The sequence below is a fragment of the Ochotona princeps genome, chromosome 14 (assembly GCF_030435755.1).
Source record: "Ochotona princeps isolate mOchPri1 chromosome 14, mOchPri1.hap1, whole genome shotgun sequence".
Classification (NCBI taxonomy): Eukaryota; Metazoa; Chordata; class Mammalia; order Lagomorpha; family Ochotonidae; genus Ochotona; species Ochotona princeps.
In genome coordinates, this window is record NC_080845.1 from 52,534,394 (window position 1) to 52,547,075 (window position 12,682).

Below are 12,682 nucleotides of genomic sequence, written 5' to 3' on the forward strand. Positions count from 1 at the left end.
ACAATTTGCTTGATTTAGCAGAACACTTTGCTTCTATGATCTTGCAATCCAGTCCTTCTTTGTATTCGCACCTAAAGACTTCTGTGCTTTTCTTGGAGTTTTTGTACTCACTTCTTTTACCTTTTTGAAGTTAATCTTACCAAACTGTCTTCTTATTTTCTTGTTGCCTTTTTTGTCTTGCATATTTCAGAGACACTGATGCTCCACGTTCAATTTTTGGGATCTGTTATATGGAATGCCTTTACTATGAAGGGGAGAAAAGAAGATAATCTATATAATCAAGAACCTTTTTATTCTGCTATTAGAAAGAAATCTTTAAAAAACACACAGCAATCAACAATCCGTTTTTGTTATTATTTCAGTGTTTTACCTCTGTGCTTTAATGCTTTGATCCTCAAAGCATCTTCCTTGGCTTTTGTACATTTTTTACATGTTTTTCTATTTCTCTGATACTCTTTTTTTCTTCCATTTTTTTTTTGCATCGATCATGTTTTTTGATCTTTTCTTAAATGGTAGATCAAGTGGTTGCACATTTTCATTGGTTGAAAATGTTTGTATTCTTCAAAGGAAACATAGAGTGGGTCTACCCACTTTTTTCAAAAAAGAAAAAAAAATGAATAAAGAAAATGCTCTGACTGGGTGGGACAAGTGCCTATAATTTTCTTTTATCCGATGATGTTGTTCCAGTTCCTAGTGGTCCTCCTCGCAAAGTCGAGGTAGAGGCTGTCAACTCAACATCTGTTAAAGTCACATGGCGCTCACCTGTGCCCAACAAACAGCATGGCCAGATCAGAGGATACCAGGTGCATTATGTGAGGATGGAAAACGGTGAGCCCAAAGGCCAGCCCATGCTGAAGGACGTGATGCTGGCTGACGCACAGGTAAGATTCTAAAGTCCTCTCATTGTCTTTATATTGCTGATCTGAAGTCTGATGCTTTAAATGAGCCCTATTCTTAGTATTTTTGTAATTTTTTTTTAAGAAAAGCATGCACAGTTTTTCAGATCACATTGATTTGTATTTTCTTTTGTAGTCAGAGTTGACATAAAGTACTAAAAGAATTGTAGCACAAGAAAAGCTGATCAAAACCAGGTTACTCTTTTCTTAAGATACAGATATTCAGCTCCCTGCAACTATATTGAATTTTCCTCCACATTTTCAAAAGATGGACTGCTTTCATCAAACCAAAGGAGGAAACCTTTTATCAGCCATTAGGTTTATAGGCTCTTCTTTCTGTTGGCCAAAAGTATCTGAAACTAAGTTGATCTAATTTCTAAATATGTAACTCATTTCATTGGAATATAGACATTTTAAATCTGGTAAATATACTTGACATCTATTTTACTCAGTATTTCTTAATCAGATTTTTCATATGAGAAATTGTCCAAAAGTTCTTGAGTCTATACAACAAAATAATTACCTTTTGATTCCACTTTCCATGGAATTTTTGATGGCCCCTTGCATTTGATGAAAATAGCTGTTTTATAGCCCAGAAAATTACAATAATGAACCTTAAAGTCCAGAGAATCATTTTTATCTCTTATGTTGAGTCAAAGTTTAAAAAAAAATACTAGTTTTGACAACTTGAATATATGAGAAATTATACTTTTTTTAAGTTTTTTTTTCTTTTTTTCTCTTGAAAGGTAATGTTAGAGAAAGAGAGACAGATGGTCCAAATGACCAAGGGTAGGTCAGGAGAAGAAAACCGCATCTTCCTGGTCTCCTTCATGCTGACCAGGGCCCAGTCACCTGGCTGTCTTCTGCTTCTTTCCCAGTTGCATTAACAGGGAGCTGCATCAGAACTGCAGCAGCTGGAACTGCATCCTGCAGCCACAGGGAATGTTGGCCTTGCAGGCCGTGGCTTAAACAGACTTCTCCACAACACCAGTCCTCATTATTATTGATCTATGGCAGAGATGCAAAAATCTGGTATCACAGTAAGGTCTTGTCATCTCTTGCTTAAAACAGAACATTGAAACATTGAAAATTTTTTCAAGTTAGAGATGACTTAAAGATAGCTCCATCATAAATTTATATTCTTATCCCTAAAATATGAAGGCATTACAGATTCCTACACTTCTGAGTGAACTTTTGCCGTCAAAGCGTTCATGCTTAAGTTAACTCAAAAACTGCTTATATTTGCTGTAGCCCAGAAATATTCTAGTTAAAGAGATGTGGATACATGGGTCTGTACCAAACCCAAATCCATTTGCATAGTTTTTATTTGAAGGCCATTTCTGAACATGTGAGAGGAGATCCAGAATATTTAACATTCAAAAATGGTCACTTACATTTAGTTTGAACTGCATATAAAATAGAAAACTCTCGGTACACAATTAATAAAGCTGTCTGGTGTATTTTATTTTGAAGATCTGCTATTATGAAAAAGAAAACAGTGTGACAACCCTGCCTTGAATTTTTTGGTTCTTATCTATTTTACATTATAGAAATGTAGTTGTATCCGTATTAGCATTGTGAAATGTGCTAGTTTATGGTGTTCTAAAATACAAGAAAAAGTAAATATCAGCTTTGTCTTTTGTTGTCATTTTCCTATTTGTACTTTTGGTTTACTTTATTAATAGCTGATTTTCCTTTTTTTTCTTACTCAATTCATTCTTTTCCCCTGACTGTTGAAATTTCATTACATGTCATGGGACTTTATGGAGGCTACAAGATTTCAATTAAATGAGCGATATTTGTCTAAATTGTAGACTTGAATTAATTATGGACAGAAGTCAAAATAAATGTCAAGGAGCAGGGCGTGCTTAGAACTATTTAGCTTTTGGCAAGGTGTTATTGATTACTCTGGTTTTAGATGAAACAGCAATAAAGCATAGTTAACTTGACCTTCCAATGCGGAGGAAAGTGGTAGCATAACATGTTTTTGGTCTTTGCAATTGTATTGTACGTACTACTTCAATTGTTGTTTGTTTTCCCATATTTTAATCTAAAGAGGGCTGAACTGGCTTAATAGGCTATAAATTTCTCCTGATTTTTTTTTTATTTTGCGCCCCACCTCCATCTCATTAACTTCATTCAGTGGGAATTTGATGATGCTACTGAACATGTGAGTAATTTATGACTGCTTCGTCAGAAAACAGATTACATGCTTGCTTTTTTCTTTTGATATCCTGCTTTTATTTACTTGTGGCTGGTTATCACAGTTTGCTTGGATGCATGAACTAACAGATTATCTTTGCCGTGTGTTGTACTTTTTATTTTTGATTGCTGTATGAAATCAGCATGGTGCCATTGTTTACATAAGAGATGTCATTCAGGTTATGCTATTTTGTTGTGATGGCTGCAACTAACTGCCTTGTGACACAGTCAGAGGAGACGTGCTGTAAATGGAGATGTCACAGATTGGAGAATTATTTGATATAAACTGCCACAAAATCTTACTCTACAGCTGTGTATTTAACATGTAATAAGACATAAACTCACATTGATTACTTAGAAGTAAATATTCTCTGATGTGCCCTTACAAATGTGAGTGAGCGAAATTGACTGAATCATTCCAAGAAGCAAAATATATCTTACCAAAGAAGTTATGCTTTCAATAAGTTGAACTGAGGAATTTATATTATTTAGTAATACTCACATTCCAGGTGTTTATTCAGTTCACATACCAAGGAACAATGCAAAATTCTGAAAAATCCCATGAAATGCAGAAAGCAAATGGATTAAAACAACATTTAATGCATTAGTAAAAGAATTGCAGTGTTGTTAAGTGCCATGGAATTCATAAACTGTAGGACAAGATGGTAAAGAGGTCCTGAAGGTAATGTAAGAAGATAAGGGGCCAGGCACAGTGGCTCACCTTGCAAGCTCTGGGATCCCATATGGGTGCCAGTTCATGTGCCAGCTATTCCACTTCTCATCCAGCTCCATGTTTATGTTCTGGAAAAACAGCAGAGGATGGCCTAAAACCCTGGGATCACGCACCTGTTTGAGAACCTGAAAGAAGTTGCAGGCTCCTGGTTTCAGATAGGTGTAGCTGCAGCTGTTTTGGCCACTTGGGGAGTGAACCTGCAGACAGAAGTTCTTTCTCTCTGTCTCTCCTTCTCTCCATAAATGTGATCTACCTTTCCAATAAAAATTAAAAAAACTCATGTTTAAAAGAATTTACGAATAACTATGGATTGGATAAATGAAAAAGTATGTGTGTGTATATATTTATAAAATTATGAAGAGAGAGAGAGAGAGGTTTGGCTGTTTCACGTCCCAGATGGGCACTATATACTCCCATGCGGGTGCAGGGTCCCAAGTCCTTGGGCCGTCCTCGACTGCTTTCCCATGCCACAAGCAGGGAGCTGGATGAGAACTGGGGCTGCCAGGATTAGAGCCAGTGCCCATATAGGATCCTGGCGCAGTCAAGGCGAGGACTTTAACCACTACACTATTGCGTCGGGCCCATACATATTTCTTAAAACTAAATTCAACATTCTATGATAGTGAGTTAGTTAAACATAATGGAAGTTCTCATGGTGTTAAAGTAGTAATAAATGCAGCTGATAAGGAAATTACAGTATGATGATGGGGAAATCCACAGTGTCAGCCTGATTAGCCTTGAACTCTTCATAAGGGTGCAAGATAAAACAATATCATAAAGTGAGTTAAGGCAGAGTTTACAAGGGAGATATTCTTTCATTTGGTGAGTAACTACAGCCAGAGCACAGGGCTCTTCATTAGGAATCTTATCAAAATGTACAGGGAACCAGTTCTCATGGGACTGACACTGTAAGAATGGTTGATACATAGTAAAAATTACATTGAACATTATGATCCTGGGCACACATTTTGCCTTCAAGTCTATTCTGTTTTTTGTTTGTTTATTTTGCTTAAAAGCTCGTCATTGCTAGGTTGATTTGCTCACCTAGCAAACGGAACAATGGCTGCAGATCGATTACAAGTGACTTAGTGGATAGATCCAAGTGTATAGATAGCTTATAAGTAACAAGTAAAAAAATAAGCATTTTACTAAATTAGTCATGAAATGATAATTCAACAAAGTTGACTCAGCACAAATAAAAATGGGACATTAGCGATCAATATTTTCAAAAGAGATTGGCAAAAATTGTCTAAAAGCTTGAGTAAGAGCCATAAGGTGGAGAGGTCTCTTAACTGTTGAATACATCTGTGTTTAATCATAGAAGGAAGAGGGGAGAATCTACCTGTGGGACTGACTGCAGTTTTAGCACATTGAACTTAGATTGTGCTAGGCAGGCCTGAGGAAATGTCCAGCAGATACTTATATGAGACCTGGGTATGAAGCCAGGATCGGGAACTAAATTTGCAATGCAGGCAGTGATAATCATTTAAGGTTTACAAATGCAGAGCTTTTAGGAATAGGAAGAGATCCAGTGACTATGGTAAAACCTGAGGCCTGACAGCCTTTTTTTAAAAAATTATTCTATTTGATTTGAAATAAAGTGTTTGAGACCTTCCAACCCTGAAGGGAAAGAAAGAGAAAGATCTTCATTCCACAGGTTCACGCTCCAAATGGACACTAGCTGGGGGGATCTCCCAGGCCAAAGCAGGAACCTAGAATTTCCTACATGTCTCCCACTTAGGATCAGGGCCCCAAACACTTCTGCCATCCCCTACCACTTTCCCAGGACGTTGGCACAGAGCTAGATTGAAGTGTAACAGTTAGGACTTGAGCAAATGCCCATTTGCATGTAGCAGCTTTACTTGCTATCCCACTGCATTCGCACTGTCCTGTCAGCTTTCAATAAATAGGGCATGAGGTGGATTGGGGATCGGAAGGAGAATTGAAAGACAGTGGAAGATTGCTGCCTTAATAAAAAAAATACTCCAAACGTTTTATGGAAAATGATATTAAAAGATCAGTTTACTTTGGTGAAAAATAAATTTAAAATACATGCATTTGAGTGATCTTTAAAGTCCCTGAAAAATAAGTATTATGAAAAGATTGCATACTTTCCAAAAATTGTGAATTCAAAACAAGCTTATCTTTTGATTCTACTTTCCACAACCAAGGAAGTGAACCCAGAGATTTAAAAGAGAAAAAAGGCAACCCAAATGTTGATACAGTCATGATAAATAGAACCACAGCCTGCTGAAATTATGTAACTGCAAATGGCTTTAACCAGTTTCCCAGGGTAATACCAACCTGAGCAAGGGGAAGCAAGCAGTAAACCAACATTTTATACATGAGAAATTCATAGAAGACTCAAAGCGCATTCCTTTCTCGCCATACAATTTGGTGTTACAATAGAATCATGCATCTTTTTCCCTCTTAGCCTTGTTTACATTTTAACAGCAATCCAGTGATATTTGACACGTTGGAAATAATACTGTTGGAATTTACCCATCATAGACTTTGAAGTCGTCTATTCTGTCATTTGAAATACTGCTCTTGGGTAGTTTCCTTGGTTTGGGTGTCTTTTGTAATGTTAGTGACACCATTCCAAGCTTGGACACCATTCCAAGTCTCTTACTTTTGCTCTAGCTAAACAGTTCCCAACATCTTTTCAAAATTAAATCTAAAATTATTAAATTTCCACCATGATAATATTCTTGCTCTTTTACGAAAGCACGTTGTCAAAAGCTATCATGTTTGTGGTCAGCTTCAATAATTGACTTCTGTTACCTCTTCTGGACATAAATAATAAAAATTAAAGAAAATAATAATGATTTAAACAACACGTGTTCTGCACAACAGATCTATCCATGTGCTTAACACTCACAATAGGGAGAAAACCTCCCAGCAGAAGTACAAAGGAAATCTAAAGCAAACCATAGAAATATTTTCGGAAGAGTGTCAGGACCAAATCATTGCTTATCAATAATAACCCTGAATGTAAATGCGGGCTGGCTGAATCAGTTGAGAAACAAGGAACATGTATTTGCTGCCTACCAGAAACACACCTCACCAACAAAGAAACACAGACTGAAAGTGAAGGGACGAAATGGGTACTCCATGCTAACAGACATTTAAAAAAAAAAAGAAAAGAAAAAAAAGCAGGAGCAAATACCCTATTAGGCAAAATATATTTTAATACAATAAGTGTTAAAGCAAACAAAGAAAGATACTGGGTAATAACTAAAGAATCAGTTCAACAACAAGATGCTTACGCACCCAATGTCAGGGCGTCTATGTAAAACAAGTGTTAGTGGATTACAAGGGAGGCAAAATATTTCAACACAATAATAATGAGGGGCTTCCGCACTCCACTTTCATCAATGGACAGGTCAACCAATCGACCAAACAAAATCAACAAAGAAACAGCAGTTAATCTGCGCTAATTGAATCTACAGAATATTTCATCCGTCAGCTGCAAAATATACATTCTACCCACTAGTACTTGGAACTTTTTCTAGGAAAGATTCGAAAGATGGTATCATAGTTGTGCCTAAAATCTGAAAGGAATTGAGTATTTCTATGGGAGAGTTGCTTTAAAAATGCTAGTTAGCAGGTTAGTGGTAGGCACTCTATGTGAAGAATCATCTGCCAGCGATAGAATAGTTTCAAGATCGGCTGCTTCTGTGACCATAACAACTTCAGAAGTTGTTTGTGATTTTTCACGTTCTCTATTAGAATGAAGTGAACACATATTAGTGATGTGGTAGAGCTCAGTACATTCGCAGTTCTGGGGTTTACATCCAGCTACCTATTTTGCCGGCAAGTTCTCATAGCCTATGCTAACCAATGAAAAGGGTCTGAAGTTCTAAGTAAAATGATTGTCAGCATATCTAAGTGAGATCAACTAGTTGACAAAATGGTAACATGGTGATTAAAAAAAAAGAGGAAGAGTGCCTTGCTGTCAGCCCTGTCACTAGTCAATAGGCCAGGCTATACGTGGGTTCAAACAGAGAGCTGCTGGCTAATAAGTATGGCTGGTTTATGATATTATTATTATGAGCCAGGCTGGAATTTGTCTAACTTGTATAATTCTCATCACTCTCCAACAAGGCTGCAAGTTTCTATTGCAATTAAAATTTTAAGATAGGAGTTGTGTCTAGAAGAGTAAACCAACTTGGCTTGGATTACCACGCTATCAGTAAGGACAGGTAGACTTACCTTCCAGAATGAAAGACACCTGACTCCAGATTGTTAACTGTTGCGTCTTAGGATGCCTTAAGCTCCTGCTTTAGTGTCAGCATGAAACACATCTCCGTGGCATGGGCTGCAGGCATGAGACATGCAGTGCTTAGCATGGCTGCTGGGAATTTTTAAGCATGTACAGAGAATATGCATGAGCTTGTTCCTTTTAGGGCATTCACAGTGTGTTCTAAAGAAGTGTTACTCTTTTGTGTCATTTCAGGACATGATCATTTCTGGGCTACAACCTGAAACTTCCTACTCCCTCACGGTCACAGCCTATACCACAAAAGGAGATGGGGCACGAAGCAAGCCAAAGCTGGTTTCTACCACAGGAGCAGGTAATCCTGTCTGTGCTTACATATGCGTTAAATGATAACATGAGCTTTCCAAATGGTATGAATGAGACTTCCATTATTATCTCATTCTGATAAAATCAGAAGAAATGAGAGGACTTCAAATTAACATATTCTTTTTTGCATCAGGGAAAAAGTCTATGTTTCATCAAACTATTCAATTTGTCATTTAGCACACACTGCTGTGCACACTCTGTGTCATGTTTTTTCTGGTACTAACAATGTATCAATCATCAAAGCAGAAGCATACTTTGTCATTTTTAAATTCATTTCTGACCACGGCTGGATTACTAGCAAGTGAATGGAGGGTTGTATAAGAAGATATCTGGAAACGATAAGAAAAAAAAGTAAAGGTTTTAGATCTTAAGGATCAGAAAGTTCCTAAGAACTACAAAGGTTGCCTAGATGGAGGATATTGAAAGGGATATTGGAGTGATGTGGGGCAGCAGGCCCATGGCCATGTGAAGGGAAAGCCTGTACGCAGGGAAGCCACACACAACTTCAGCCAATCCCAACTCACAACCCTTTTGATGAGCTATCATTTTGAACAGATATAACTTATTGGACTTGATCTTTTTATCACTTTCTCCCTTGAATCCTCTACTGTAAGTATTGTAAAGAAGGGATGTTGTAAAACTGGGAAAGAGAAAAGAGCACAAAGGAAGGTAGTCAGCCTTGACATTGTAAAATTGCTGACTGTTGAAGAAGAGAGCTTCTTCCATCCTCTTCAGATTGAATTTGCTCGAACATGTTAGGAAAGGCTCACATCAAAGAAGACCCCATCAATGAAATGAAAATGACGTAAGGATTGTCCTCCAAGCCCAGTCTTTTAGCAGCATCCATGGAACATCGGAACGGTGCTTTGATTTACCCCCTCCAAATCACCTTTCTTTAAAAGTTATAGACCAAAGGACAGCTGTGGTGCTGAGCCACGCTCCTGGGTGCTGTGCTCACTGCCAAATTTGTCGAAATGTCAGATTTGCCTCGCTCACATCCTGCCACCTGGAACTGCCTCAAGCAGCAGGAATACAGATGGCAAAACTCCTTCAAGGCAGAATCTTTGGGAGTTGTTCTCTTTATAAAATAAAATACCATTGCATCAAGCTATTTCAGTGTCCTGAATAGGAGACACAGTCAGTGAGGGACCTGATGCCATGGCAGGTATTGGGTGGTGGAACTAGCCACTGTTGCCACATAGCCATGGTAAACCTTTGAGAATGAATCCCAAATGGAAGAAAAAGCAAATTCTTTGCCCATGTGCTATTTTCTTTCACCTTAATTTGCATACTTTTGTTTCAACAACAGAGACAGAGATCTTCCATCTACTAGTTTGTTCCCCAAATACCCCCAAAAGCCAGGGCTGAGCCAGGACAAAGCCATCTACCATACAGAAATCAGAGTCCTACTACTTTGACCATCCTATAGTGTTTTCCAGAATACACGAATACATGAAGAGAAAGTTTACCAGGAATTGATATTCTACAGGATATGGGCATCCCAAGAGGCAACATAAGCCACTACACATCTGCCCACTTTGCACTGCCCTTTATAATGAGATCTTTTAAAAGCAGATTTCTTTTATTTGACTGGCAACATACCCGAGAGCGAGAGATACAGAGGAAGAGCTCTTTCATCAGTTTACTCTACAAGTGTCTATGTTCATTGGACATGTGCCAGATCGAAGCCAGCAACCAGGATCATTCATGTCCCCCATGCAGGCGTAGGGGTCCATGTGCTTGGGCCGTGTTCCGCCACTTTCCAAGGAGTTTTAGCAGGGAGCTAGATCAGAAGTGGAGCAGCCATGGCTCAGACTGGACTCAAATATGCAGTGGTAGCTTTGCAGGCAACAGCTTAATGTCTGTTGCAAAGCCAGTCTCCACAATGATATTTGATAAAACTAAAATATCCTACACAGAGTACATGAAACTCTAATTTTTAAGAAAAGTATCTTGTAATAAGGAAGACAAAGCTGAGCATTTGCACCAAGAGTTATCAAAATTACAGAAAGGTATATGTTTGTCTGTTTTAATGTAATTAACTCCTGCTCATTATTCAGTTATCATACAGGGTTTTTGGTTTTTAGAATCGTGAGTTTTATTCTTCCAAAGAATTCTTGGGCATTTTCATTCAGTATCCTATGTTTCTTAGTAGAGTTTTGAGTACCAACAAAGTGGCTGTAACTAGGATGCCTGAACATTTACTTTCTTGATCCCACCAACAGTAAGTTCAGGATAAAAGTGGGAGAATCTAGTTATAATTCTTTTAAGGAAAAAATCGAATTGTTCTCTGTTGTTAATTTACCAGAGAAAATAGTTTCTGAGGTTTATACCTATGCAATTTGGGTACAATTCTTTTGTCTACTATCAACAACAAACAAATTCTTATGTATTTATTTGGCTGTGAAGAATTACTGGTGTTATCTCACAGATGTGAACTCTTAATAACCACAATTATAAGGGTGTTTGGTTGTATCACCCATGGAGAATTCAGGATTCCCCATGAACTTTTGTATCAGCAGTTAAATTCCCAATTATGGGATATGTTTTCTCATGGAATATTGTTTCTAGAACCTGTATACAATCATATCATTGAAATGAATACTTGTCATAATTTAACATAACCTATGTGATAAGCATGTAACCTAAGGAATGATTTTTCAGTAATATGTTAGCTTTTATGTTTTAATGACTTTGCAATATTGTGGTTTCTTTATTCATAGTTTATTTTTTTCGGTACCACAATCATTGATCTGCTGCCTGAGATCCTGAAGTTTAAAGCAACTAAAAAAATTCTGATTTGACGTTTTCTATTTCTTTTTCCATGAGTTTCAGTACTATACTGCTATGTTTAAGAGTGATCAGAAGATGTCTATGGCTGAGAGAATTTGAAAGTAGAAGGGCTTAATCAGTAAATTAGGGTTATTGTTGTTTGGGTACTAGGTTGAATTAAAGAGAAATCTAGGGCCATTGGGAACAAATGCCTTGGACAGTCTTCCATGAATGCTAGTGATAAGAAGTAAGAAAGGCCAGCTGCGCACCTGGGTCATTTCTGAAGTTCTGTACCTAAGAGGGGAGATCATAATAAGGAGATAAGAATTAAATATTCAAAGGGGGGAATCATGTCTCTGCATGATGTAAATCAGACTTGGCTTCTTCACTTTGCAACTGGAACCTTTTGTGTCTTCCTGTGTGTGAACTAAAATATGGCCAAAATACTTCCTTCTCCTCCATCTTGCTAATCCTGAAGCTCCAGTGCTGGAATACATGTAAACATCAACCTACTCTGGCACAACCTTCCACACTCAAAGCCACATAGACATGTTGCATGTGTAGCACCCTATGCTGCAACACTTCATTTGTCCTACTAGAATGTTCATGTAATGGAGGATGGGGACTCTTCTATTTCCATCTTTGGTTTTCCACTTGTTTCCAGTGAACAAGTATTGCACAATTGCACAAAATAAATCACTCTTAGTTATTTGATAGGATCTCTGGAAACCAGAAATCAAAAGTCTTACTATCGAAATGTAGAATTTTAGAAGAACTCTTTTGAATGATATGAACAATAATGCAAAATGTCCCTCAATCCTTTTCATTATAATTCTAAACTTTGTACCTCGGGAGAAATATCACAATCACCTGATTCCATATCCTAGTTTATTTGATGTGCATCTGTCACTCCAGTGCTCACACGTTTATGGAGATTTTAGGTATTCTATCATGTAGCCAGCCTTTCCTGAGATTGTATGGGGAGTTCTCTCTCTGGCTGTCAGCATTCATTTCTTCACTGAATCTTTCGTGTGTGCCTTTTGGCGTTCCCAGGCAGCAGTCTACCAGTTTGTGGGCTTCACTACTCTGCGGCCCACAGAAGGGAAGACTGGGGTGGGTCGACTGAGAAACCCCTGCCAAAGCAGAACAAGTCGACAGATCAGAGCTGACATTCTTATTTCTAGGGTGTTATTTGATATCATGCTTCTAAGCCCTCAAAGCCCACAAGCCTTCAATTCTCAAAAAGGAAAGGGTAAATCGGCATCAGAAACAAAGTAATTGTTCAAAAGTAAGCTTTGACTCTCATGGAAGAAAAGATATATATTTTCATATACTCAGTGGGGTTCTTACTTCAGAATTTACCAGTCCATTAGGTTTCTACAAATTTTCACCGTAACAGTATTATAAAGTGTAACACCGGATAGAAAAAAAATTCTTAGAACAAGCAAGCATTATTAATATGCAATCTGTATTTATGATTTAAACCAAGAC

The 12,682-nt window shown here is 37.7% G+C and overlaps 1 protein-coding gene across 17 annotated transcripts in view; it reads left to right on the forward strand.

The window, feature by feature from the left end:
* PTPRD (protein tyrosine phosphatase receptor type D) overlaps positions 1–12,682 on the forward strand; it is a 1,483,320-nt gene that overhangs the window by 1,320,537 nt on the left and 150,101 nt on the right. For 8 of the 17 annotated variants that reach the window (XM_058672196.1, XM_058672195.1, XM_058672202.1 and 5 more), the window contains 3 exons: positions 688–881; positions 3,040–3,066; positions 8,291–8,408. The exons of 4 other annotated variants lie outside the window; for them this stretch is intronic. In XM_058672196.1, the coding sequence (XP_058528179.1) occupies positions 688–881; positions 3,040–3,066; positions 8,291–8,408 (339 nt within the window). The remainder of the gene's footprint in view (positions 1–687; positions 882–3,039; positions 3,067–8,290; positions 8,409–12,682) is intronic. 5 more of the 17 variants (XM_058672199.1, XM_058672200.1, XM_058672205.1 and 2 more) reach the window with 1 other exon arrangement.